General features: G+C 42.0%; 1 protein-coding gene across 1 annotated transcript in view; it reads right to left on the bottom strand.

Moving 5' to 3' along the window:
* LOC144595940 (kalirin) overlaps window positions 1-23,251 on the bottom strand; it is a 351,636-nt gene that overhangs the window by 32,422 nt on the left and 295,963 nt on the right. Inside the window, exons 12-17 of the mRNA XM_078403892.1 lie at window positions 20,533-20,702; window positions 18,233-18,407; window positions 14,847-15,042; window positions 12,199-12,365; window positions 5,424-5,543; window positions 1,507-1,725 (exon numbers count right to left, since the gene is read on the bottom strand). Of these exons, the coding sequence (XP_078260018.1) occupies window positions 1,507-1,725; window positions 5,424-5,543; window positions 12,199-12,365; window positions 14,847-15,042; window positions 18,233-18,407; window positions 20,533-20,702 (1,047 nt within the window). The remainder of the gene's footprint in view (window positions 1-1,506; window positions 1,726-5,423; window positions 5,544-12,198; window positions 12,366-14,846; window positions 15,043-18,232; window positions 18,408-20,532; window positions 20,703-23,251) is intronic.

Raw genomic sequence — 23,251 nt, 5'->3', positions numbered from 1 at the left:
CATCCTGTCACTTAATGCAAAGTTAAAGACATATCCGTGCCATTTATTATATAGTTAAAAATATATTTGTTCTGTCAATCAATAGATGATATGTTTGTATATTCATGGATCTGTTCTTCAATACTGTGGTCAAAGAAATACATCTTGAGTGTTTTGTGCTGAAAAGCCATTAAACCATCCACAGTTAGCCTGATTCCAAGATGCCTTGTTAGTTAAGATCTACACCCATTGTAAATATGTATTTCTGCAAAGTTACTTGTCTACACCAAAACGTGGAAAGATATGTGTAATTATAATCATTGAAACAGCATTACCTTTGAGTTTAAAGAGTATAAAACATCAATTTATTTTTGAGTTCGAAGGGATTCTCCAGAGATTCTTCCAAGAGAGATTCCTCCAGAACCACTACTAGCTGAGATAATTCAATACTTTTTACATCTATAGCTCCATTCTCCTTGTGTTCTCACTGTCACAACAATTGGAATAAGCAATTTTTGGCCCATTTTACTGCATGGAAGATCCTCATTCCGATTGCACGTCAAAACTAAACCAATAATACCTTTTTTGGTGAAATTCTAACTTGATTGATGAATACTGAGGGACAAAGTGCACCCATCGAAAAACTAATTATAACATGTAGTTGACAGTAAATTGAACATCAAACATAGCACAGTACAGCACAGAAACAGGGTCTTAGGCTCACAATGTCCATGCCGAACATTATGCCAAGATAAATTTATCTCATCTGCCTGTACATGATCCTTATTCCTCCATTACCTGCATATCCACATGTCCATCTAAAAGCCGCTTAAGTACCACTATCACATGTGCTTCCACCACCACCCCTGGCAGTGTATCCCAGGCACCCACCACTTCCTATGTAAAAACTTGCCTTGCACATCGCCTTCAAACATTCTCCTCTCACCTTAATGCTGTGTCCTCTGGTCTTTGACATTTCCACCCTGAGAATAAGGTTCTGACTGTCTACCCTATCTAAGCATCTCATAACTTTATATATGTCTTTTAGATCTCCCCTCAACCTCTGGTGCCTCCAGAGAAACCAATCCAAGTCTGTCCAACCTCTTTTTGTTGCTAATATCCCGTAATCCAGGCAACACTGTGCTAGCCTCTTCTGCAGCCTCTCCAAAACCTTCACATCATTCCTGAAATGGAGCGACCAGAACTGCAAGCAACACTCCAAATGTGGCATAAGCAAAGTTTTATAAGTCATAAATCATTGGAGCATAATTAGGCTGCTCGGCCCATCAAGTCTACTCCGCAAATTCAATCATGGCTGATCTCTTTCCCTCTCAACCCCATTCTCCTGCCTTCTCCCCATAACCTTTGAGTTATAGAGCTACAGCATGCCTGCCTGGCCCTTATATTCAATGCGACGACCTATGAAGGCAATAAATTCGTTGAGACAAATTAAGGTTTCAGTAAGCATATGATAACTGCAATACCATAAATGCCAAAGGCTAAGTATTATGCGTGTGAACCTTATACCTGTTCAGAGGTCTTGTAAAAAGCTACAGATGCATTGACCAGCTTCAGTCTGTCTTCCATCTTCAGCATTAGCTGTTGCCAGTGAAGGGCGACTTTCTCTGCACACTCCCTAATGGCCTCCGAGTCATAGTGGCCAGCCTGCAGCATGGTCTCGGCCTTCTGCTGCACCTGAAGAGCACTTTGGTGGGTTTTCTGCAAAGAAGTGGCATGAAAGAGGGACTGTGTGCAGGGAGGTGTGCACAGAGGTGCCAGATAGATGGTGAAAGGGGTTAGGTAGGAGTGATGAGATGTGGGATAAATTGAGAATTTTTAAAGACTTGCAATGAATAGTTAATTCCAAAACACAACAACAATAGACAGGACAACAATATTTCATCGGGTGCAATAAAATTCGCATTTTTGACTATTTTCACATTGTAATGTGGACTTGATTTTATCGTAACGTGCTGAAATACAAAATATTCATTTGTTTAATCTGAAGAGGGAATACAGCTAATTTCTTTGCGACAATTTTTAATATTTCATTCATAATGCAGCTCGCATTAATTCAGTCTCTTGAAACATTGCAGGAAAAATGCACAGTGAGATACCCAGAGCAAATCTCTGTCCTTTTTTTGTACCTGCTTGATCTTTCTGTTGAGCTCAATCTTACAGGAAAAAAACCAATACTGTTGAACTAAATGTAATCATAGAGGCATATAATGTGGAAATGGGCCCTTCGGCCTAACTTTCCCACGCCGACCAACATACCCCATCCACACTAGTCCCACCTGCCCATGCTTGGCCCGTAACCCTCTAAACCTATATCTGATCCATGTAGCTGTCGAAATGTTTCTTAAACATTATGATAGTACCTGCCTCAACTACCTCCTCTGGCAGCTCGTTCCATATATCTACCACCATTTGTGTCAAAAAAGTTACCCCTCGGGTTCCTATTAAATCTTTCCCCTCTTACCTTAAACACATGTCTCTAGTTCTCAATTCCCCTACTCTGGGCAAAAGACACTGTGCATTTATTCTTCAACAATAGATGGCTGAAGTCAAAAATAATTTCCCCTCAGAATAACAGAGAAGAGTTCATTTCTCTATACCAAAGCCATTTGATTAGTATTTGTTGTGCAATTGGGGAAGAAAAATAAACATATTTTCCCCACATGGAAGAATTATCACCTTGACTCAGAAAAAAACACCAATTTTGCAAAATCTCACCACAATTTGAAGTCGCTAAATAGCATATTTAGCAGTACAGGCGGGAGAGGAACTTAAAAGCAAGGATGTTTCCATATGGTAGACAGCAGAAGTAGAAGCCATAAATATATCACCAATAAATCCAGTAGGGAATTCAGGAGACATCTCTTTCCCCCAGGTAGTAGTTATTATGTGGAAATTGCTACCACAAGGGATGGTTGAAGGGAACAGCACAGAAAATTACCAAAGTCAGTCCATTGTTTAGGAAGGGATAAGAGAGGGAAACCAGGAAATTATAGATCTATTTAATTAGTTTAATTTAGTTTTAGTTTAGTTTATTGTCAAATGTGCCACGATACAGTGAACAGCTTTTTTTTGTGTGCGATCCAGTCAGCGGAAAGACTATACATGATTACACCTTCCACAGTGTACAGTGTAGAGGCAATAATATTTAGTGCAAGATAAAGTCCGGTAAAGTCTGACTAAAGATAGTTCGAGGGTCTCCAATGAAATAGATGGTAGGTAAGGATCACTGTCTAGTTGGTGATAGGATGGTTCAGTTGCCTGATAACTGCTGGGAAAAAACTCTCCCTGAATTTGGAGCTATGCGTATTTACATTTCTGGACTTCTTGCCTGTTGGGAGAAGGGAGAAGAGAGAGTTTCCAGGGTACGATTCGTCCTTGATTATGCTGGTGGCCTTTCCGAGGCAGCATGAAGTGTAGATGAAGTGTAGATATCTAACTTAGGTTGTGGTAAAGGAATAGTGCCCAAAAACTGGACCATCTCGTGATTTTTTAAAAGTTACATTATCCAAATTCAAAGAAAATCAAATATGATGTAAAATCAGGGTCTACAGGCAAGTTAAACAAAGTCTACAGTTCTTGTCCAGGATCCGCCATATATCTAATGTTGCAATGCAGGCAAATCCCTGGATCTCTCGTGGTGTCCAATAGTTTGCAATGTGGATCCTTCACACAGAAATAAATTTCACAGTACAGAGCACCTGGTTGAGAAGATCTGAGGTTTCTACTGGGAACTTGACTCAGCTAGGACCATCCTGACATCCAGGCCACCGACTGCTAATCCTGACCGTCCCCAACCGTAACCATTGTCACTAAGCATTAATCAGTCCAACCACACTTCCAATTTCAGGCCACCAATGCCACATCTTCAGGCTTCTTTCCCCACCAGTCCCCTGCAACCACCTAGGTCTTGAACTTCACTGATTACATACATTTTTAGACCAGGTGGAGGAACGTTTTTCAATGTACAACACCTTTTCACTAATGCATGCGTCTTGAATCTCAAGTGCCATTGAAATTCCAAGTGAAGGGCCCAAAACATTTGTTTTCGCATTGCAAACTGCCTGGACATTCATAGATGTTGACCAATGTCTAGACACAGCAGTTTCCATTTGGAGCTTGGACACGGGGAGTGATAAGAAGATACAGCACCAATTTGAAAAAAGGAGAACATACTAATTCGAAGCAGAGACAGCCCAGTAGGCTCTGCAATCTTATTTCACCATCCATAAAATCAGATTGGGCCAGTACGTTGTCATCTTTCTGTCTGAGGCCCATAATTCCCATAAGAAATACAAAGTTTAAAGTTTAATTAGGGTTCTATATTTCTACATTTCAATGCTCCACTGTGAAATCTCACCAAGGCATGCCTACTTTGAAGAACTTCTTCCCCTCTCACCAACGGGAGTTCTGTGAGACCCTCCTCAGTGCACCCCCTCTGTGATTCCCGTGGCACCTATCCATGGTCCCGCTGAGCTACTTCAGCACTGTGTCTTCCAGAGTCCAACACAACTGTACTGTGATTGCTGACCCTGTTAACGTTACAAAAAACTCCTTGCCAAACAAATCTACACTTCCTTCAGCACCATGTTTTCTGTGCCCTTCACCGCGTGAATGAAGAAAGTCATCCAAAAGTGGCTAATTAGCATAGTGTGATTTAATAAAACGCCAGCAGGGGATGGAGAGGGGGGGGTGATGAGAAATTCCTCCAGTGAAATTTTAATTTGAACAGTATATAAAACTTCACTAAAGTAGTTGTACTTTTTCAACTGTTGATGTTGAAAATAGCTTCAGCTAAAAAATTGTTGTTGGGAATTTTGACAGGTCAAATGATAATTAATCTTGCCGTGTTGTTTACATTTATCAGTATATACTGTGCAGTAATTCCATCAGATGACCTGGGGATATGGGACTATGTTCATTGCTCCACATTTGAGGGATCTGCATATTGCTTTATAAACTGGTTTATCATTTTAGGAATGATAGAAACTGAACTTGCTTTGGACCTTATTTTGGCAAGTTATTTTCTTGCTGCAGCATTATTAACACAAAATATGACACAAAATCTCCTTTAGATATGTAAATCCATTACGTTTCCAGCCAAATTACTGTTGTGGTGCAGAAACAGGTGGTGAGGAAATGACCTATGATTACACATTGCATGCTGGTGTTTCAGAGATTCTGTTTGGATTGTTCATTCATCCAAGAAAACAACCACATTTCACTCTCAATTTATGTGAACAGCGTAAGAAAATTTGAAACTTTGTGTTAGAGCTCAGAGCAAAGAGAAAAATGCATGAAATGTCAGAAAAACACCTGGTGTTGTTTGCTGCTTCCCATTCAATATTGGAAAAAAAGATATTCACTGATAGTACAGAGCAAAAAACACCCCCACAATCTAGCTTCAAATCAAATGCTGGCATTACCTCTATGGCAAGCTGAAATTGTTCATGTTCTCGTTGAAGCTGTTCTGCTTCTGAAAGCGAGCTGGCATTAACAAGGCTAGCATTGAGCATGGATTCCCCGTTCCGTATCCACCCTAATACCTGCAGGAGAAAGAAAGCAATTAGAAGCTCGATATGATTTCAACAAGAAGCATTTTCACTACATCTTGTTCCGATTTCCTTTTATATTGGGTTAAAGAACTGCTCCGGGAATACGAAGATCTGAAATGCAGTGTCACTTACAACTCACGATCAATAATAATCCCGTAGAGGATCAGAGATGTATGCTTAAATCATTCTTTCGATGAAAAGAAAAAGGTCAAAATTATAGGATCGCTGGATTACTATCTGTCCAAAACTAATTACTTATCTCCATGATTCATCGCACATAATATTAAAGCATGTTATATGTCTAAAGGAAATGAATGCTGATCATTCTGCACTTATCCAGGTTATAAGAGGATTAATAAGTGATCAGCTGCTTTTGAATGTGGCCTTAATTTTGATTGTACTAAAGTTTGATGGAATCAAAATCATTCTGAATTCACAATTAACAAAAATGAGAATCAATTACTTTTGTGTGATATTATATAATATATTGCTCATGTAGAAATTCGGGTGTTTGGGAAAGGATAGCTGATGTTTCCATATGCCTCTTCAGTAGCATCTGCCACTCTTCAATTTAAAGCTGTAATCCTGCGAAACCTGATTCCACAAGACAGATCACAGACAAGAGAGTCTTAGAGCATTTAACCAGCTCAGCTCTCTCAAAATTACTTTCCATTCAGCCATACTCCACTGCTGCACCAGAAGGTCACACAGCTTTAAGCCACTTACAGGTTTGGTTTACATAACAAATATTGGTCAGTTAATTCTCTTAATTTAAGAAAAAAAAAAGTAAGTTATTGATTTAGATATAAACTGATCCAATTTGTACTGAACAGAGTTAGTATCACATAACTCGATCCAATTGTCCATTGAAATTATTTTTGGTTCATGTTTAATTTGGATTTTTGATGTTAAACCTAAAGAAAATGCACCAAATATGACGAGTGACATTTGTTGGGGAATTTCTTCAGCGATGGACTGCTGTTCCATTGTAGTTATCTCTCTGAACGATGTGCAAGAGGACATGTTAAAAAGCTTTATATGATCATGTTGAGGACATTTTCTGACAAGAAAGTAAAACAAAATATAGAGCTAATTTTGTTACCCAGTACTAGAACTCCTGAATGATACTCATAGAGTCATACAGCACGGAGCCAAGCCCTTCCGTCCAACTCGTCCAAACTGACCAAGATGCCTCATCTAAGCTAGTTCCATTTGCCACGTTTGGTCCATATCCTTCAAAATCTTTCCTGCCCATGTACCTGTCCAAGTTGCTCTTCTCCCACTGTGCGCAAGAGGTTCAGAAGTGTGAAAACGCTTTCATCCAGATACCTCCACTTCCAGTCTGAGAAAGGGTCCCGACCCGAAATGTCACCAATCCTTTTTCTCCAGAAATGCTGCCTGACCCACTGGGTTATTCCAGCACTTTGTGTCTAACTTCAGATTCAGGGAAGGTTTCTTCCCAGATGTCATCAGACAGCTGAATCATTCGATTAACAACTGAAGAGAAGTTCTGAGCTACCATCTACCTCAATGAAGCTCCTCGGACTATCTTTAATCGGACTTTATCTTGCACTATACATTATTCCCTCTATCCTGTATCTGTACATTGTGGATGGCTCGATTGTAATCATGTATAGTCTTTCCGCTGACTGGAAAGCACAAAACAAAAAGCTTTTCACTGTACCTCAGTAGTCGTAAAACAATAAACTAAATGTGACCTCACCAACAGCTGAACTGATGAGAGGAATAGATTGAGCAGATGCACAGAGTTTCTTGCCCAGAGTAGGGGAATCGAGAACCAGAGGACATAGGTATAAGGTGAGGGGGGAAACATTTAATAGAAATCTGAGGGGTAACATTTTCACACAGAGGGTGGTGGGTGTATGGAACGAGCTGCAGGTGGGGCAGGTACTATCGCAATGTTTAAGAAACATTTGGACGGGTACGTCGCGAGCACAGGTTTAGAGGCATATGGGCCAAATGCAGGCAGGTGGGACTAGTGTAGATGGAACATGCTGGTTGCTGTGGGCATGTTGGGCTGAAGGGCCTGTTTCCATGCTGCATTACTCTATGATACTCTTGGCACAGCCATTTATATGGCTGTAAGTCTGGGAGTTCCGAGCATACACTGTCAAATTGGAAAGAACTGGATGTATTTTTTGACAGTCTGAAGGCACAATCTGTTAGTTCTTGATGCTGCCACACAACGTCCAGCAGTGCACCCACTGTTACTAAGAAACAAATATATATGCGAACATACAAATTAGGAGCAAGGGTCGGCCACTTGGTCTCTTGCATCTGTTCCATCATTCATTAAGATCACAGCTAGTTTGATTGAAATGTCATCTCTGCATTCCCGTTTACCAGCACCCTTTTCACATTTATGTATCCATTTAATTCTGCCTTAATAGGTTCATAGACTCTGCATCCACTGGGCTTTAAGGTTGTGAGTTCATAAGACTCAAATCCATCTGTGAGAAAAAATAACTATTCTTTGTAGTCTGTATCTTCCCCTTTGTTCTACCTGTTGCACTTGAGTCTGCTGCATCTGTTGTTCCAGGTGTGGACTTCTATATATCGGTGAGACCAAGCGCAGGCTCGGCAATCTTTTCGCTGAATACCTCCGTTCGGTTCGCCTAGGCCTATGCGATCTCCCGGTTGCTAAACACTTCAACTCCCCCTCTCATTCCCATACTGTATTTTTTGTCCTGGGCCTTCTCCACTGTCAGTGTGAGGCCACAAGCAAATTGGAGGAACAGCACCTCATATTTTGCTTGGGCAGCTTACAACCCAGCAGCATAATGTTTGATTTCTCTAATTTCAAGTAACAGGGAACAAACAGGAACCATCGGGACTCTAATGATTACTTTGTGACTTTGTCGGCGCCAGATACGTGAGGACTCTGTGTGTACTTTATGTACGGTATGCAAAAACAAAGAATTTCACTGTATCTAGGTATATGTTACAATAAAGTATCATTGAATCATAAAACAAAAAATTATCTGTTGTCCTAGATTCCCCCACAAGAGGCAAAATCCTCATCACATCCTTCAAATCATGGCCCCTCTGGACCTTATACCCCAGCAATTATGCTGGGAAAATATTGGATTCTAAAATAATATTTATTTTTTCAATGTTGTCATTTAAAAACAATAAAAAGTCACTCAGCCAGGGGCAGGACTTATTCACTGTGTCAACCGTGACCTTGTCACCACTCAGACACACTTAATTTGGAGACAGGAGAGTCAAGGTGATGGATTCTGGAGAACTGCTGGAAGAAGTAATCTGTTTCTGTGGAGACAAAGGCATGACCAATATTCACGTATAAAGCCCTAAATGGACATCCCCCCCCTACATCAAAAATCTTCTAACCCCCCTCTCTAACTCCAGGTCCCTCAGGTCGGCCGACTTGGGGCTACTCACTATCCCGCGGTCTAGGCTTAAGCTCAGGGGTGACCGCGCTTTTGCGGTTGCAGCTCCTAGACTGTGGAACAGCATCCCTCTCCCCATCAGGACTGCCCCCTCCATCGACTCCTTTAAGTCCAGGCTCAAAACCTATTTCTACTCCCTAGCGTTTGAGGCTCATTGAGGAGGCGCTGTGAACTGTTTGCGTGCTACTGTATGTTTCATTTTTTTTCCTTAGTACCTAATCAGATGTACAGCACTTTGGTCAACGTGGGTTGTTTTTAAATGTGCTATACAAATAAAATTGACTTGACTTGACTTGACAATGTTTTGTGTAGAGATCCTGCATTAGGACTGCGTGCGTAGAGGGAAGATGGACAGTTTATAGAAGTGAGAGGGAGAGGTGAGGCAAAGGCTGGTCGGCCATGGGTGGACCAGATGTGGTGGGGGGGGGGGTGTTAAATGATAGACAGATGTTTCCAGGGAGAGTAGGGGTAAGGGGTGAGGCAGAGGCTATTAGATGTTAGGTGGAACACGGTGAGGGATGGAGGTGATGGGCAGATGGGGCAGAAGGAGGAGGAAATGTAGGAGCAGAGGCCGCTAGCTGACAGTGGAACCACATAAGGGAGGAATGGTGGACACATGGAACCAGGTGGGAGAGGGAATGGGAAATGAACCAAGGAAGAAGAAATCTAGATGGATAAGTATGTGGGTGATCAGTCGACATAACTAGGTGGGTGAGGGTGATGCATGTATGTAACATGTGGTGCTGGCTCGAAGAGCCAAATGGCCTCATCCTGCACCTATTTTCTGTTTTCTATGTTTCTAACAAGGGATTGGAATGGAAAAGTGAACAAAGGGAAAGCAACAGGGATGTACTGGTGGGAATGTGAAAAAAACACAAATGGAGTGGGGTGGCCTGATTTGCTTTCCTTTCTTCTTACATCTCTACCCTTCATCGACCATCTCCTGCCTCACCCCTCTATCTCACTTCCATATACTGGTTATCTTCCTCCTACACTCTCTGTATTGATGTAGGGTCTCAGCCTGAAATGTTGACCATCCCTTTGCCTTTGAAGTTCTTCTGGCGGTTTACTATTTGCTGTTACAAACTGGCTTGCTTTAGCTTGAGTGATTCACCCTCATACCAAAATGGTCAAAAATTACCATAGACACAGCCATAGTGATTATGGGTGGGGAGACCACTGTGGCAAGATCTATCCCCTGGGTTTCCTTTACATAATAGTTAAAATAAAGTTAAGTTCAAGCTCAATCGGTGTGTTAGAAAGCTTTAATTTTCTGAATAAAGCCTTATATCACTCAACTTGTTGCGATCAATGCAAATTAAGATATAGCACATTTTAAGGAGAGCAGACTAATTAATGTTTCGTGTGCAATCTGCTATCAACATGAATTTTGCTGAACATTTTTCTTGCACACCTGGACAAAAGTGCACAAAAGTTGGTGGGACTTGTTTGAGCCGATCATGCTATTGAAACTTCCATATAAGCAGCATCCAAGCTTTTAGTGCAATATCAGATGCATTGCCATTTGGGTTGTATTGTTTTAAACAAATGTTAATGCAACGCTCTGTCTTTTCAGAAGGATGAATGAGATCCTATTGCGATATCCAAAGAAGTTGACCTCTTGCGTCCTTCACTTCACCGAGAACCTTCCCTCCCTCAACATCACAAATGTGTTCATTCATCTAATTGATCATTAGTGGAACATAGTTGTCTATGAAGCTGATTGCTGCATTTCATTACTTCAAAACATGATTCACTGATTGTGGATCGATTTGAGATATCCTCAAGATGTGATACCCGGTGATGTAAATGCAACAGCTGTTTCTTCCAAAAAGGACACAAAGTGCTGGAGTAACTCAGCAGTTCAGACAACATCTATGGAGAACATGGATCCTCAAACAGTATGAAGAAGGGTCCCGATCCAAAACGTCACGTATCCATGTCCTTCAGAGATGCTGCCTGACCTGCTGAGTTACTCCAGCGTTTTGTGTACTTTTGTGTAAACCAGCATCAGCAGTTCCTTTCTTCGGCATCTCCTGCTTTTTCTTCCTTTAGGCCAATGATGTTAACATGGGCTAATCGTATGAAATTAGCACAACATTCGTGTATAATGTCTTAAACATCTTCATCACAATAATAATTCTTAAAAAAATAATATTGCATCACTTGCAGGATGAGATATTAACCACCCAGGCCTGGATAGAGTGAATGTGGAGAGGATGTTTTCCCAAGTGGGAGAGTCTAGGACCAGTGGGAAAGTCTAGGATAGCCTCAGAATAAAATGACGTACCTTTAGAAAGATGCGGAGGAATTCCTTTAGTCAGAGGGTGATAAATCTATGGAATTCATCGCCACAGCCGGCTGTGGAGGCCAAGTCATTGGGCATTTTTAAGGTAGAGATTTACAGATTCTTGATTCGTAAGGCTGTCAGGGGTTATGGGAAGAAGGCATCGGAATGGGGTTGAGGGGGGAACAGAGATCAGCCTTGATTAAATAGCAGATTAGCCTTGATGGGCCAAATGTCCAATTCTGCTCCTAGAACTAATTAACATAATCCAGTTTGCAACCAAAAGTGAAAAGTCGATCTGGTGGTTTACTTGCAAGTATTTTGAGACCTTCAAATTATTACTAATCAGACTCTATTGGATTTTATCTCACACTAAATGTTATTCCCTTTATCTTGTATTTGTCCATTGTGGACAGGTTGATTGTAGCCATGTATAGTCTTTTTGCTGACTGGATAGCCCGCAGCACCAACACTTTCCACTGTGCCTCAGTGCACGTGACAAGACTAAACTAAACTAATCTGACATAGAAGGAGGTAATTTTAGATCATCAAGCACATACTGGCTCACAGAACAATCCAATTCCACAATAATTTACCCTGAAACCTATTTTCCCCAGAGTCCAATCAACTCCTCAGCTACTCGCCTGTACACTAGGCTAGTACACTGGCCAATTCACCCACCACAGCTGGAGATGTGGGAATAAACCACTGCATCCAGGGGAAACACACACACGGCCAAAGGGCAAAAATGCAAACTCCACACAACCTGCACCGGTGGTCAGGATTGAATCTGGTTCACTAGAGTTGTGAGGCAACAGCTCTACCATCTGTGCCACTATGCTGTCCAATGTCTATCACCTCAACCTAGCATTAAGAAAGAGAATCAGCACAATCGTAGCTTCTGTCTCAGAGGTTATTGTGCCCGTACCTGTTTGACCTCTGCTTGCAGGTGACGGAGCTGTAAGCACTGCTCCAGCCGCTTCTGGGTCTGGTCAGCGTTCAGTTCCAGCTCCTGCTGCTTCTCATGCAGGAACTCCAGCAGCTCCTGTACTTGTGTTCCTAGGTCCATGTCCTTGTCACACGTTAGTTCAATTCCTGATTAAAAGAAACACATTTCATGGTTAATTAATGCAACGTGCTTCTTCTAATGCCTCCCAGCACCAACATTCTCCTTATTTCCATAAAATTAACAGGATGCATCCGTTAATGTAACAAACCTTTGTTCCTCCGAGACCTACCAGGTGGAAGGTCCACTAACTGTATTCAAGTGGTCCTGATCTGAAACGTCACCTATCCGTGTTCTCCAGGGATGCTGCCTGACCCGCTAAGTTATTCTGTGGGCTCCACAGTGGTGCAGCTGGTGAAGCTGCTTCCTCACAGCACCAGAGATCCGAGTTCGATCCTGATCTTGGGTGTTGTCTGTGTGAAGTTCGCGCATTTCCTCTGTGAGTGGGTTTCCTTTGGGAGCTCATGTTATCTCCCACATCTCAAAAACGTGCAGGTCTGGAGGTTAATTGGTTTCTGTAAATATCTATGGCGCTGTAAGGCCACAACTCTACTGCTGCGCCCCCGTGCCGCCCCATTTATTTATTGTCTGAGACACTTAAAAGAAGAGAGATGCAAAGTTATGTGGTAGCATCACATTCAAGAAGGTTATCATGAATAGGAGCAGAATTAGGCCATTCAGCCCATCAAGTCTACTCCACCATTCAATCATGGCTGATCTATCCCTCCTAACCCCATTCTCCTGTCTTCTTCACATAACCTCTGACACCTGTACTAATCAAGTTAGAGAGAAAGGGGATAATACTGGATGAGACATCGGCACCCTGAATTGTTCTTTGGATGGGAATAGCCGTTTAAATATATTTGTTCATGATGGTGTAGTTATTGTTGGCAACATTTATTGTCCATCTCTACTTGCTCCTAAACTGAGAAGGCAGTTAAGAATCAACCACATCTGTCACTACTAAGCCAGACCATTAAGGACAGCAGATTCCTTTCCCTGAAATTCACTTGTTAACATAATGGGCTTCTATGGCAATCCAATAGCTTCATGTTTACTGTTGCAGGGATAATTCCAGGTTTACTCAATTGCTTGAGATCAAATGTTGCCGTTGCTATGGTGGGATTCAAATTCACATCTGTGCACCAATGCTCTGATATCGCCTGATAATTTAATCACAAAGCTATGGTGCCCACTTGACAATTAGGGTGAGGAAAGACTGGTGTGGGTGGAGTTTGTAATTAAACAACACAAAGACGAGCAACTACGCACATCAAACAATACTGATAGAGAATTTGGCTGCATGTAGAACATGTTAAAGATGTGTGCCTGGTTCCAGAACACAATGCAGCTGGAAATAATGATGAAGAAACTACTCAGTGAAGTAGACTTCATGGAAAGATGTAGAGAGGACTCGGTACATCAAACGGTAATGAATCACGTGGCCCTGTATACTACAGGTCGTGTTGCATAGTACCATAGATCCAAATGTAAATAATTGAATCAAAAGTAATTTAAATGCATGGGTAAAATTAGGTTGTATACCGTGCACTCAGAAAGTATTCAGACCCCTTCACGTTTTCCACATTTTGCTACGTTACAGCCTTATTTTAAAATGGATTCAATTCATTTATTTTATCATCAATCTACACACAATACCCCATAATAAAAAAGCGAAAACTGGTGTTTAGAAATTTTTGCAAAGTAATTAAAAATAAATAACTGAAATATCACATTTACATAAGTATTCAGACCCTTTACTCAGTACTTTGTTGAGGCACCTTTGGCAGTGATTAGAGCCTCAAGTCTTATTGGGTATGAAGCTACAAGCTTGGCACACCTGTATTTGGCTAATTCCTCCTATTCTTCTCTGCAGATCCTCTCAAGTTCTGTCAGGTTAGATGGGGAGCGTCGATGCACAGCTATTTTCAGGTCCAGATATGTTCGATCGGGTTCAAGTCCGGGCTCCGGCTGGGCCACTCAAGGACATTACTTTTAATTACTTTGCAAACATTTCTAAACACCTGTTTTCGCTTTTTTATTATTGGGTATTGTGTGTAGATTGATGATTAAAAAAAAGAATTTAATCCATTCTAAAATAAGGCTGTAACGTAGAAAAATGTGGAAAAAGTGAAGGGGTCTGAATACTTTCTGAATGCACTGTACACAGAGGAAATCCATAAACGGTGGTGTTATGGAATCAACAACACAGGAACAGGCCCTTCAGCCCATTGAGATGTGAGAAAAGAATAGACTTAAATTCTGGACCCAATATGCATGTTGCTAAGTATGTCATGTAAAGCTCTCAGAGTACTCTGCAAATCAAGTTGCTTTCAGATGGACAAATCTATGCAAAGTTCCATTCGCTGTCTCTCCTCACCCGCTGAGCTAGAAAAAAAATTGCGTGAACAGAGTGATTAACTGACTCACTGCAGGTCTCTGTTTCTTTGCAGCATTTGACTGTTGAATGAGACCATGCCCCCAGGATGTTTGGAATGAATCATCTTCACTCACTTTGTGAAACCCAGAGTACAAGAAAAGGTCATGCAAGGAAGCTTGTGCTGCAGTACCTGATGCTTGCACTTCCATGATGTACTGATGTAAATCCTGGCCCTGCTGAATGACATCAAATGTCATGTTGTTCATGGCCAGCTTCCGTTCCGTGTGTCGCTGCAGCCGCTGTTCGGCTAAAGTTAGATCTTCTGTATTAAAGTCATTCATTTGCCGGAGAAGATCTTCATTCCAGGCGTCTAACTCTCCCGTCACCTGTTGACGTACCATAAATATAGACAAATGTACAGTTACAGTCATAATTCACATTATACTAAAGAGTGGCATGAAAGACCCAATTTCTCTGCTACAAGCAAAAATAAATAGTTCCTTATTTAAGCAATCTAATTGAATGGAGCCTTTGATTGGTAAGGTTGAGCAGTTGCTTATGAACATGTGCATTTATGGTGTAGGAGGAAATTGTTTACAAGAAAATTAGATTCAAAATTGAAAGAGGCAGCAGACAATACTCAAACACCGATGTTGTGATACTGCTGTTTGGTTTTTCTAGCAAATAAACCTTTCACAGAAATATATTGATCTGGTCTCCTCAATATTCTTTTGTATTGCATACCACTTGTAAAAAGCTTTCAGAGTGATAAGGAAACAGAATTTATAATGAGTGGAGCCATTCTTCCTCAGATCCACTCAAAACCTTTTACTCTCAACCTTTGCCCTCTCGTTTTTGAAACCTTTGCTATGGGGAAGTGTTTCCGACTATTACGCTCTTTGTAATTTTATCAGGTCTCCCCTCAGTCTCCTTGTCAGCAAAGTAAACAAACTCAAACTATCCAGTTTAGTTTTAGTTTAGTTTAGTTCATTATTGTCATGTGTGCAAAGGTGCAGTAAAAAGTTTTTGTTGCGTCCAGTCATTGAAAAGTCTATACATGATTACAATTAAGCAGTCCACAGAAGACAGATACAGGATAAAGGGAATACAGTTTAGTGCAAGATAAAGTGCAGTAAAGATTGATTAAAGATAGTTTGAAGGTCTCCAATGAGGAATTGTCCAACCCAGGCAATATCCTAGCAAATCTCCAGTGCAGTCTCTCCAGTGTAATTATGTCCTTCCTGTAATGTGGAAACCAGAACTGCACACAGTACTCTGACATTGGTATAACCACTGTTTGATAAAGTTGTCCTCTAACATTTTTGTTATCACATTCAACATCCTTGCTAATGAAGGCAAATATCCCCTGGGCCTTCTTTCCCACTTTATCTGTCTGTGCTGTAACTTTCAATGATCCTTGAATTTATACACCAATGTATTTCTGCCTCTCAATATTCCCAAAGGCCTTGCATTGTGAATGTCCTACCCTTACTCGTCCTCCAAAAGTACATCCTCGCACTTATCAGGATTCAATTCCATCCGTGTAGCTCTATAGACTGATTAATGGCATCTTACTGCCAAGACTATCTTCTTCACTATTAATAACACTGCAATTTTTATGTTATCTACAAGCTTAATAATCATACTTCCTACATACATATCCAAATTGTTGATGTAAATAACAAACGGTAAGAGTACCAGTGCACTGATCTTTGTGATCTTTGTGGTATTAGGCACAAACTTCCCATTACAAAAATAAACCTCACCCATCAACTTCTGCCTCCAATTCTCAAGTCAATTTTAATCTGCCATTTTTCCATCATTGCCATAGGCTCTTCCCTTCTGGACTAGTTTCCCATGTGGGACCTTGATAACCTACATCAATCAAGCTTTTTGTTATTTCCATTGGAAAATGTAAATGTTAGTCATACAGGACATCTTCCAAAAAGGCCCATGCTGACCATCTTTGATTAATCCCTACTTTTCCAAGTGCAGATTCATTCTCTGCCTCAGATTTTTTTCCAATAGGATCCCTACCATGGAGGATAGACTCGCAGGCCTGTGATTCTCCAGCTCGTCCCTGCTATGCCTCTCACATAAAGTAGCAAATTAGGTGTCTTACTCGATCTGCCACATCGCTGTGGCCACCTCACTACTGACAAAAGATAGTTGTCAATACTTGAGCCCTGTAATATCCTGGGTTCTATTGTTGTGAGAATTGCAAGTGTTTGAATCATCCTTCCCATCAACTGTTTAATTATTATGTCCAATAAATACTTTTGAATATGGCGTAAATGCAGTGTTTAATTGATTGAGTGTAGGATTGTGTAACTCTTTGTGCTTTCATGGTTTAGCTTCACCTGGTTGGCAGCTCAGTTTTAGCAATGCCTGGAGGTTATATCTCCAATGAATGAAGGGTCCACAACCGGGAACATTAATGTTTCTCCTGCCACTAATGCTGCCTGATCTGCTGAGTGTTTCTCACATGTTTTGTTTTATTAGAGGTTGTTCCTATCCATTAACAATGATTTTTTTTTAATGTGCTGGTATAAATATGTGTAATTTGAAAGTCTCCTTTCAGAACGGGCTTTATACAAGTTTATGGAACAAGAACGCCTCATATTCCGCTGAGGTAGCTTAGCACCCAATGGTATGATCATTGAATTTTCCAATTTTAGGTGACCTCTAACAAACTTTTCTCCCCCTCCCCTTTTCCCCCACCCCTCCATCCCCTGTGCCCCATCTAGACGTACCTATTTCTCCCCTTCCCCTCATCCTACATTCCTTCATCTGGCTTCACAATTTGCATCTCTTCAATCCATCTGTTTCTCACCTTCTGCTTTAATCTCCATTCCAACCATCTATCAAAGACCCCTCTTGCCTGTGTCTACCCAATACCTGCCACGCTTTCTTCTACCTCTCCTCTCACCCAGCTTTCTTCCCCACTTAAAATCAGTCTGAAGATGGGTCCCAACCCTAAACGTCATCTATCCGTGTTCTCCAGAGGTGCTGTCTGACCCACTGAGTTACTCCAGCACTTTGTGTTCTTTGGTGTTCATGGTGTAAAGCAGCATTGCAGTTCCTTGTTTCTGTAAACTGTAATCTGAGATCATGATCTATCTCCCTGGAGGGGTTAAAACTCTAATCTATTTCTACAAATGAGTCTATTTCAAAGGCAATATGTTTTGTCCCACTGTCAAACTATGAAGCAGTATGACTACATTAAATAGTGATATGCAGATATAGGGAATCAACAAAAGTTTTTGTGCTCGTAAAAAGTAAAGATATTTCATGGAGACTAGAGGAAGTGCAGATGCTGGAATCTTGAGTAAAACACAAAGTACTGGAATAACTCAGCAGGTTGGGCAGCATCTCTGGAGGACGTGGACAGACAACGTTTCCCGTCAGGACTCTTCTTCAGACTGATATTTCATCCCATCTTAGTCCTAAATTCAGAAGCCCTTCACCATTTATTTTCTAAAGTTACAGGGATCTCTGCGTTTGTCACTTTACAAGACACAGGCATTTCTCCCTGCAGAACCACTGCTAAAGATCAATATTGCTACAAGAACTTACCTCAATTGTATATTGTTCAAAAATCCGAAGTTGTAAAAAAATATCTAACTTGATCTTTCGCTCGTGAAAAAGCTCTTCCATCTGTCCCTGGGCTTCATCAAGCTGCTGGAGAACACTCTCAATGTGGCTGATGGAGCTATTATGTGGTGTTTTATTGTTGGAGATTGCAGAATCCCTGCAACAAACCAAGTGTTTAACATTAAGACAATTCAAAGAGCAGAAAGCCGTGGCTGCAAGCTTTCAACTGTACTCAACTGTGCAAACACACAACATAAAAGGATCGATGGAGTGCATTCAGTGTTCATTCAGCGTGAAACAAAAAAAAATGCTGTGCTTTATTTAAAAGTAAACAATAAGGAATATACTCTTTTCTATATAATAATAATAATAATATTCATTTATTGTCATTGCAACGAGTACAACGAAATTAAAAAATAGCCAATCCTGACGGTGCGTACAAACATATATGCAATAAATGCAAAAACAAATAAATACATAAATACAATTATGTTAAGTACAAGATTTTTTAACGGTGTTGCCTAGTGCAAAGGTAGTGTTCAGTTCTCGTATGGCCCTGGGGTAAAAACTGTTCTTAAGTCTGTTTGTTCGGGATTTGATCGACCTGAAACGTCGACCAGAGGGCAGATGAACAAACAGACGGTGGCCGGGGTGGGATGGATCTTTTATTATTTTGCCTGCTCTACTGAGGCAGCGTAGGCTGAACAGGTGCTCCAGGGAGGGCAGTGAGCAGCCGATGATCTTCTGGGCCGTCGTGATGACCCTCTGAAGGGCCTTCCTGTCCTTTTCTGAGCAGCTGGCATACCATGTGGTTATACAGTATGCCAGCACACTCTCGATGGAGCAGCGATAGAAGGACAACATGAGCTTCTCCTGCAGGTTGGTTTTCCTGAGGATCCTCAGGAAGTGGAGTCTCTGCTGTGCCTTCTTTACTGTGGTGATGGTGTTGGTAGACCAGGTAAGATCCTCTGCGATGTGCGTACCCAGGAACCTGAAAGCGGGTACCCTTTCCACACAGACCCCATTGATGTAGAGTGGGTCGTATTCTACACTGGTTTTTCTAAAGTCAATTATAAGTTCCTTTGTTTTGGAGGAGTTCAGGACCAGATTGTTCACTGAACATCATGCTGCCAGCCTTTGGATTTCATCCCTATAGGCTGTCTCATCTCCTCCTGAGATGAGTCCAACCACAGTCGTGTCATCCGCGAACTTGATGATGGTGTTGGTGGGATGGGTGGGGGCGCAGTCGTGAGTGTAGAGGGAGTAAAGGATGGGGCTCAACACACAGCCCTGTGGTGAGCCGGTGCTCAGTGTAATGGTGGATCTATGATCTGACATTTGATTTCCTTTGGTTTAGATTTAGATTTAGATTTAGGGATACAGCACAGAAACAGGCCCTTCGGCCCACCGGGTCCACGCCGCCCAGCGATCCCCGCACACTAACACTATCCTACACCCACTAGGGACAATTTTTACATCTGCCCAGCCAATTAACCTACAAACCTGTACGTCTTTGGAGTGTGGGAGGAAACCGAAGATCTCGGAGAAAACCCACGCAGGTCATGGGGAGAACGTACAAACTCCATACAGACAGCACCCGTAGTCAGGATTGAACCTGAGTCTCCGGCGCTGCATTCGCTGTAAGGCAACAACTCTACCGCTGCGCCACCGTGCTGCCTGTATTTAGTTTACAGATAAAGCATGGAAACAGGCCCTTCGGCCCAACAAGACCATGCATGCTGACCATCGGTCGCCCATTCACACGCTAGTTCTATACACTCCCTCCACACTGGGGACAATTTCAAGAGGCCAAATAACTTACAAACTCGCATGCCTTTAGGATATGTGAGGAAACCGTAACACCTGGAGGAAACTTATGTCGTCACAGAGAGAAAGTGCACACTCCACACAGACAGCACCCGAGGTCGGAATCGATTCTGGGTGTCTGGAGCTGGTCGGCAGAAGCTCTACCAGCTGTGCCACTGTACTGTCCATACTTTGATTTCCTTTTGACAGCTATTAAAAAGTTTAGCTCTACACAACTTTAGGATTGTCATTAGCTTGTTATGGGCATAATTTATAAACAGAAGTATTCTAAAACAAATATTTCTAATACATACAATAACATTTCAAATTGGGGTATTGATACTCAAGTAGATAGTGAAGCAACAGTGCTTTTTACATGGCGATGGTTTGAACCATTACTGAGCACCTGAAATACAGACCAAAATAAGGGAGATGTCTCATTTGATTTTTTCAAACTTGTACTCTGCATCACTCACCTGAGTTGTTGAATTAGGTCCTCCCCCTCCTTTATGACATTCAGGGTTGCTTCAAGTGTCGCTGTTTGTTGCTGCTGGAATTGTTTTATAAGTTCCTGTACTGCATCCACTGAATCAGCACAAACATCTTCCAGTAGCTCCTTCTGAAGTTCCTCCATCCACGCCCACAACTGTAGAGGTGGAAAATAGGAATAACATATCAATTCAAATACGAACCACGATAGCGCAGTCCTTGCGTGCGTCTGTCTGTCTGTCTGTCTCTCTCTCTCTCTCTCTCCCCCTCTCTCTCTCCCCCTCTCTCTCCCCCTCTCTCTCCCCCTCTCTCTCTCTCCCCCTCTCTCTCTCCCCCTCTCTCTCTCCCCCCCTCTCTCTCCCCTCTCTCTCCCCCCTCCCCCCCTCTCTCTCCCCCTCTCTCAACAGAATAAACTAACCAACCCTTATTCCCCGTATGCCTACAATTTATTGTTGGCACAGTGGTAGAGGTGGAAAATAGGAATAACATATCAATTCAAATACGAACCACGATAGCGCAGTCCTTGTGTGCGCGTCTGTCTCTCTCTCTCTCTCTCTCTCTCTCTCTCTCTCTCTCTCTCTCTCTCTCTCTCTCTCTCTCTCTCTCTCTCTCTCTCTCTCTCTCTCTCTCTCTCTCTCCTCCTCTCTCTCTCCCACTCTCTCTCTCCCCCTCTCTCTCCCCCTCTCTCTCTCCCCCTCTCTCTCTCCCTCTCTCTCTCCCCCTCTCTCTCTCTCCCCCTCTCTCTCTCTCTCCCTCTCTCTCTCCCCTCTCTCTCTCCCCCTCTCTCTCTCCCCTCTCTCTCTCTCCCCCTCTCTCTCTCTCCCCCTCTCTCTCTCCCCCTCTCTCTCTCCCCCTCTCTCTCTCTCCCCCTCTCTCTCTCCCCCTCTCTCTCTCCCCCTCTCTCTCCCCCTCTCTCTCTCCCCCTCTCTCTCTCCCCCTCTCCCTCTCTCTCTCCCCCTCTCTCAACAGAATAAACTAACCAACCCTTATTCCCCGTATGCCTACAATTTATTGTTGGCACAGTGGTAGAGTTGCTGCTTTACAGCACCAGACACCCGGTTCGATCCTGACTATAGGTGCAATCTGTAAGGAGTTTGCACGTTCTCCCTGTGACCTTGTGGGTTTTCTCTGGGTGCTCCGGTTTCCTCCCACATTCTAAAGATGTGCAGGTTTGTAGGTTAATTGGCTTCCATTAAAAAATTGTCCCTGGTGTGTTGGGTGGAGCTAGTATACGTTTGATTGCTGGATGGCATGGACTCGGTGGGCCGAAGGGCCTATTTCCACTCTATCTCTAAAAACTAAACTAAATACCCTATCAACTCAACTTTAATCCTTTTACATTTTACCAATACCAGGTGGTTCATTTTCAGCAGCCAATTAACCTACCAGCACATATTTAGATATGTGAGGAAACCATAGAAAGTAAGTTCTTGCTCCAGAGTCTGATGAAGGGATCTGATCCACAACTTCACCTATCATTTCCCTCCACAAATGTTGCTTGATCTGCAGTTGAGACTCCATCTACTTCAGCAGACATAAGGAACTTCAGATACTGGTTTACCAAGAAAGGCACAAAGTGATGGGGAAGCCTGCAAGTCAGGCAGCATCTCAGTGGAACATGGACTTCAGCACTGTGTTATACTCATGTTCTTATTCCACACAGGTTGCACCCAACGTTAGGATCGAACCTGACCCAATGAAGCCGAGAGGCAGCTGTACTAACTGCTGCACTACACTACCGTTTTGATCACCAGATGATGGTGCTGTTATTTTTTTTCACCAACTGCTTGCAATGAGTTCCGGAGAGAAAAAGACAACCATCTCTTTTCCCGCTCACTAACTCATTTGCAAAACATACAAATCAAAGTTTTCTTTAACCTTACCTTCTATTTATTTCAACTTTTAATACCAAAAATAGTTGCAGGATAGTGCATTATCCTGCCAAAATCCTATCCTCCCAAATTGAAACTCTCACTTATATATTTCTCTCCTCATTTTAAATGCCAAATAGTAACTGATATTCAATGTGTGATCATCTTTCTGGAATCTCTTCCAGCGCTGATGAGGGAACTGGTCTGAGCCATTTTCCCACAGAGCACAATTACACATCACGCTTAGTTGGAGGAGATACTTCTTGTTTGTTGTTCGTAAAGTTTAAGCCACTTTTATAATGAATGCCTCTTGATTGTTCAAATTGAAATGTGCTTGAGATGTTAAATCTCATCCAGAGACAGATAAACTGAAATAGCAGCTGGTTTGAGACTCCTTCTTGTAACCACAGTCAAAGGTCCTGCCACTAAATGTTTGATACATTCATTGTACCATCGGATCAACACATACTGTAGTCTTACAATGCATCAATTGTGTATGTTGCAACCCTGATGACGCCATTTAGGGAGGTTTTACCCAGGGAAATAAAATGTTAGGAGGAAAAAAATACAAGTGTACTTGCTGAAAAACAAAGATTAATTTCCAACCTCGTTATTCAAGGAGGTAATAAGGAGGATGAAGGCAGTTCATTTGATATAATCTACATGGATTTCAGCAAGGCTTTTGGATGGCATGTTGTTCAGAAAAGTAAGAGCTCATGGGATTGAGGTGGAGTGGTACATTGGATCCAAGATTGGCTCAATTTTCAGTGCTCGTGACTGGAAGGCCATTACTCTATTCAATATTTAGCTTTTTATTATTTATATTTAATGATCT

The sequence above is a fragment of the Rhinoraja longicauda genome, chromosome 8, assembly GCF_053455715.1.
Source record: "Rhinoraja longicauda isolate Sanriku21f chromosome 8, sRhiLon1.1, whole genome shotgun sequence".
NCBI lineage: Eukaryota > Metazoa > Chordata > Chondrichthyes > Rajiformes > Arhynchobatidae > Rhinoraja > Rhinoraja longicauda.
The sequence above is the reverse complement of the archived record's forward strand: the minus strand, read 5'-3'. Positions and strand labels throughout refer to the sequence as shown.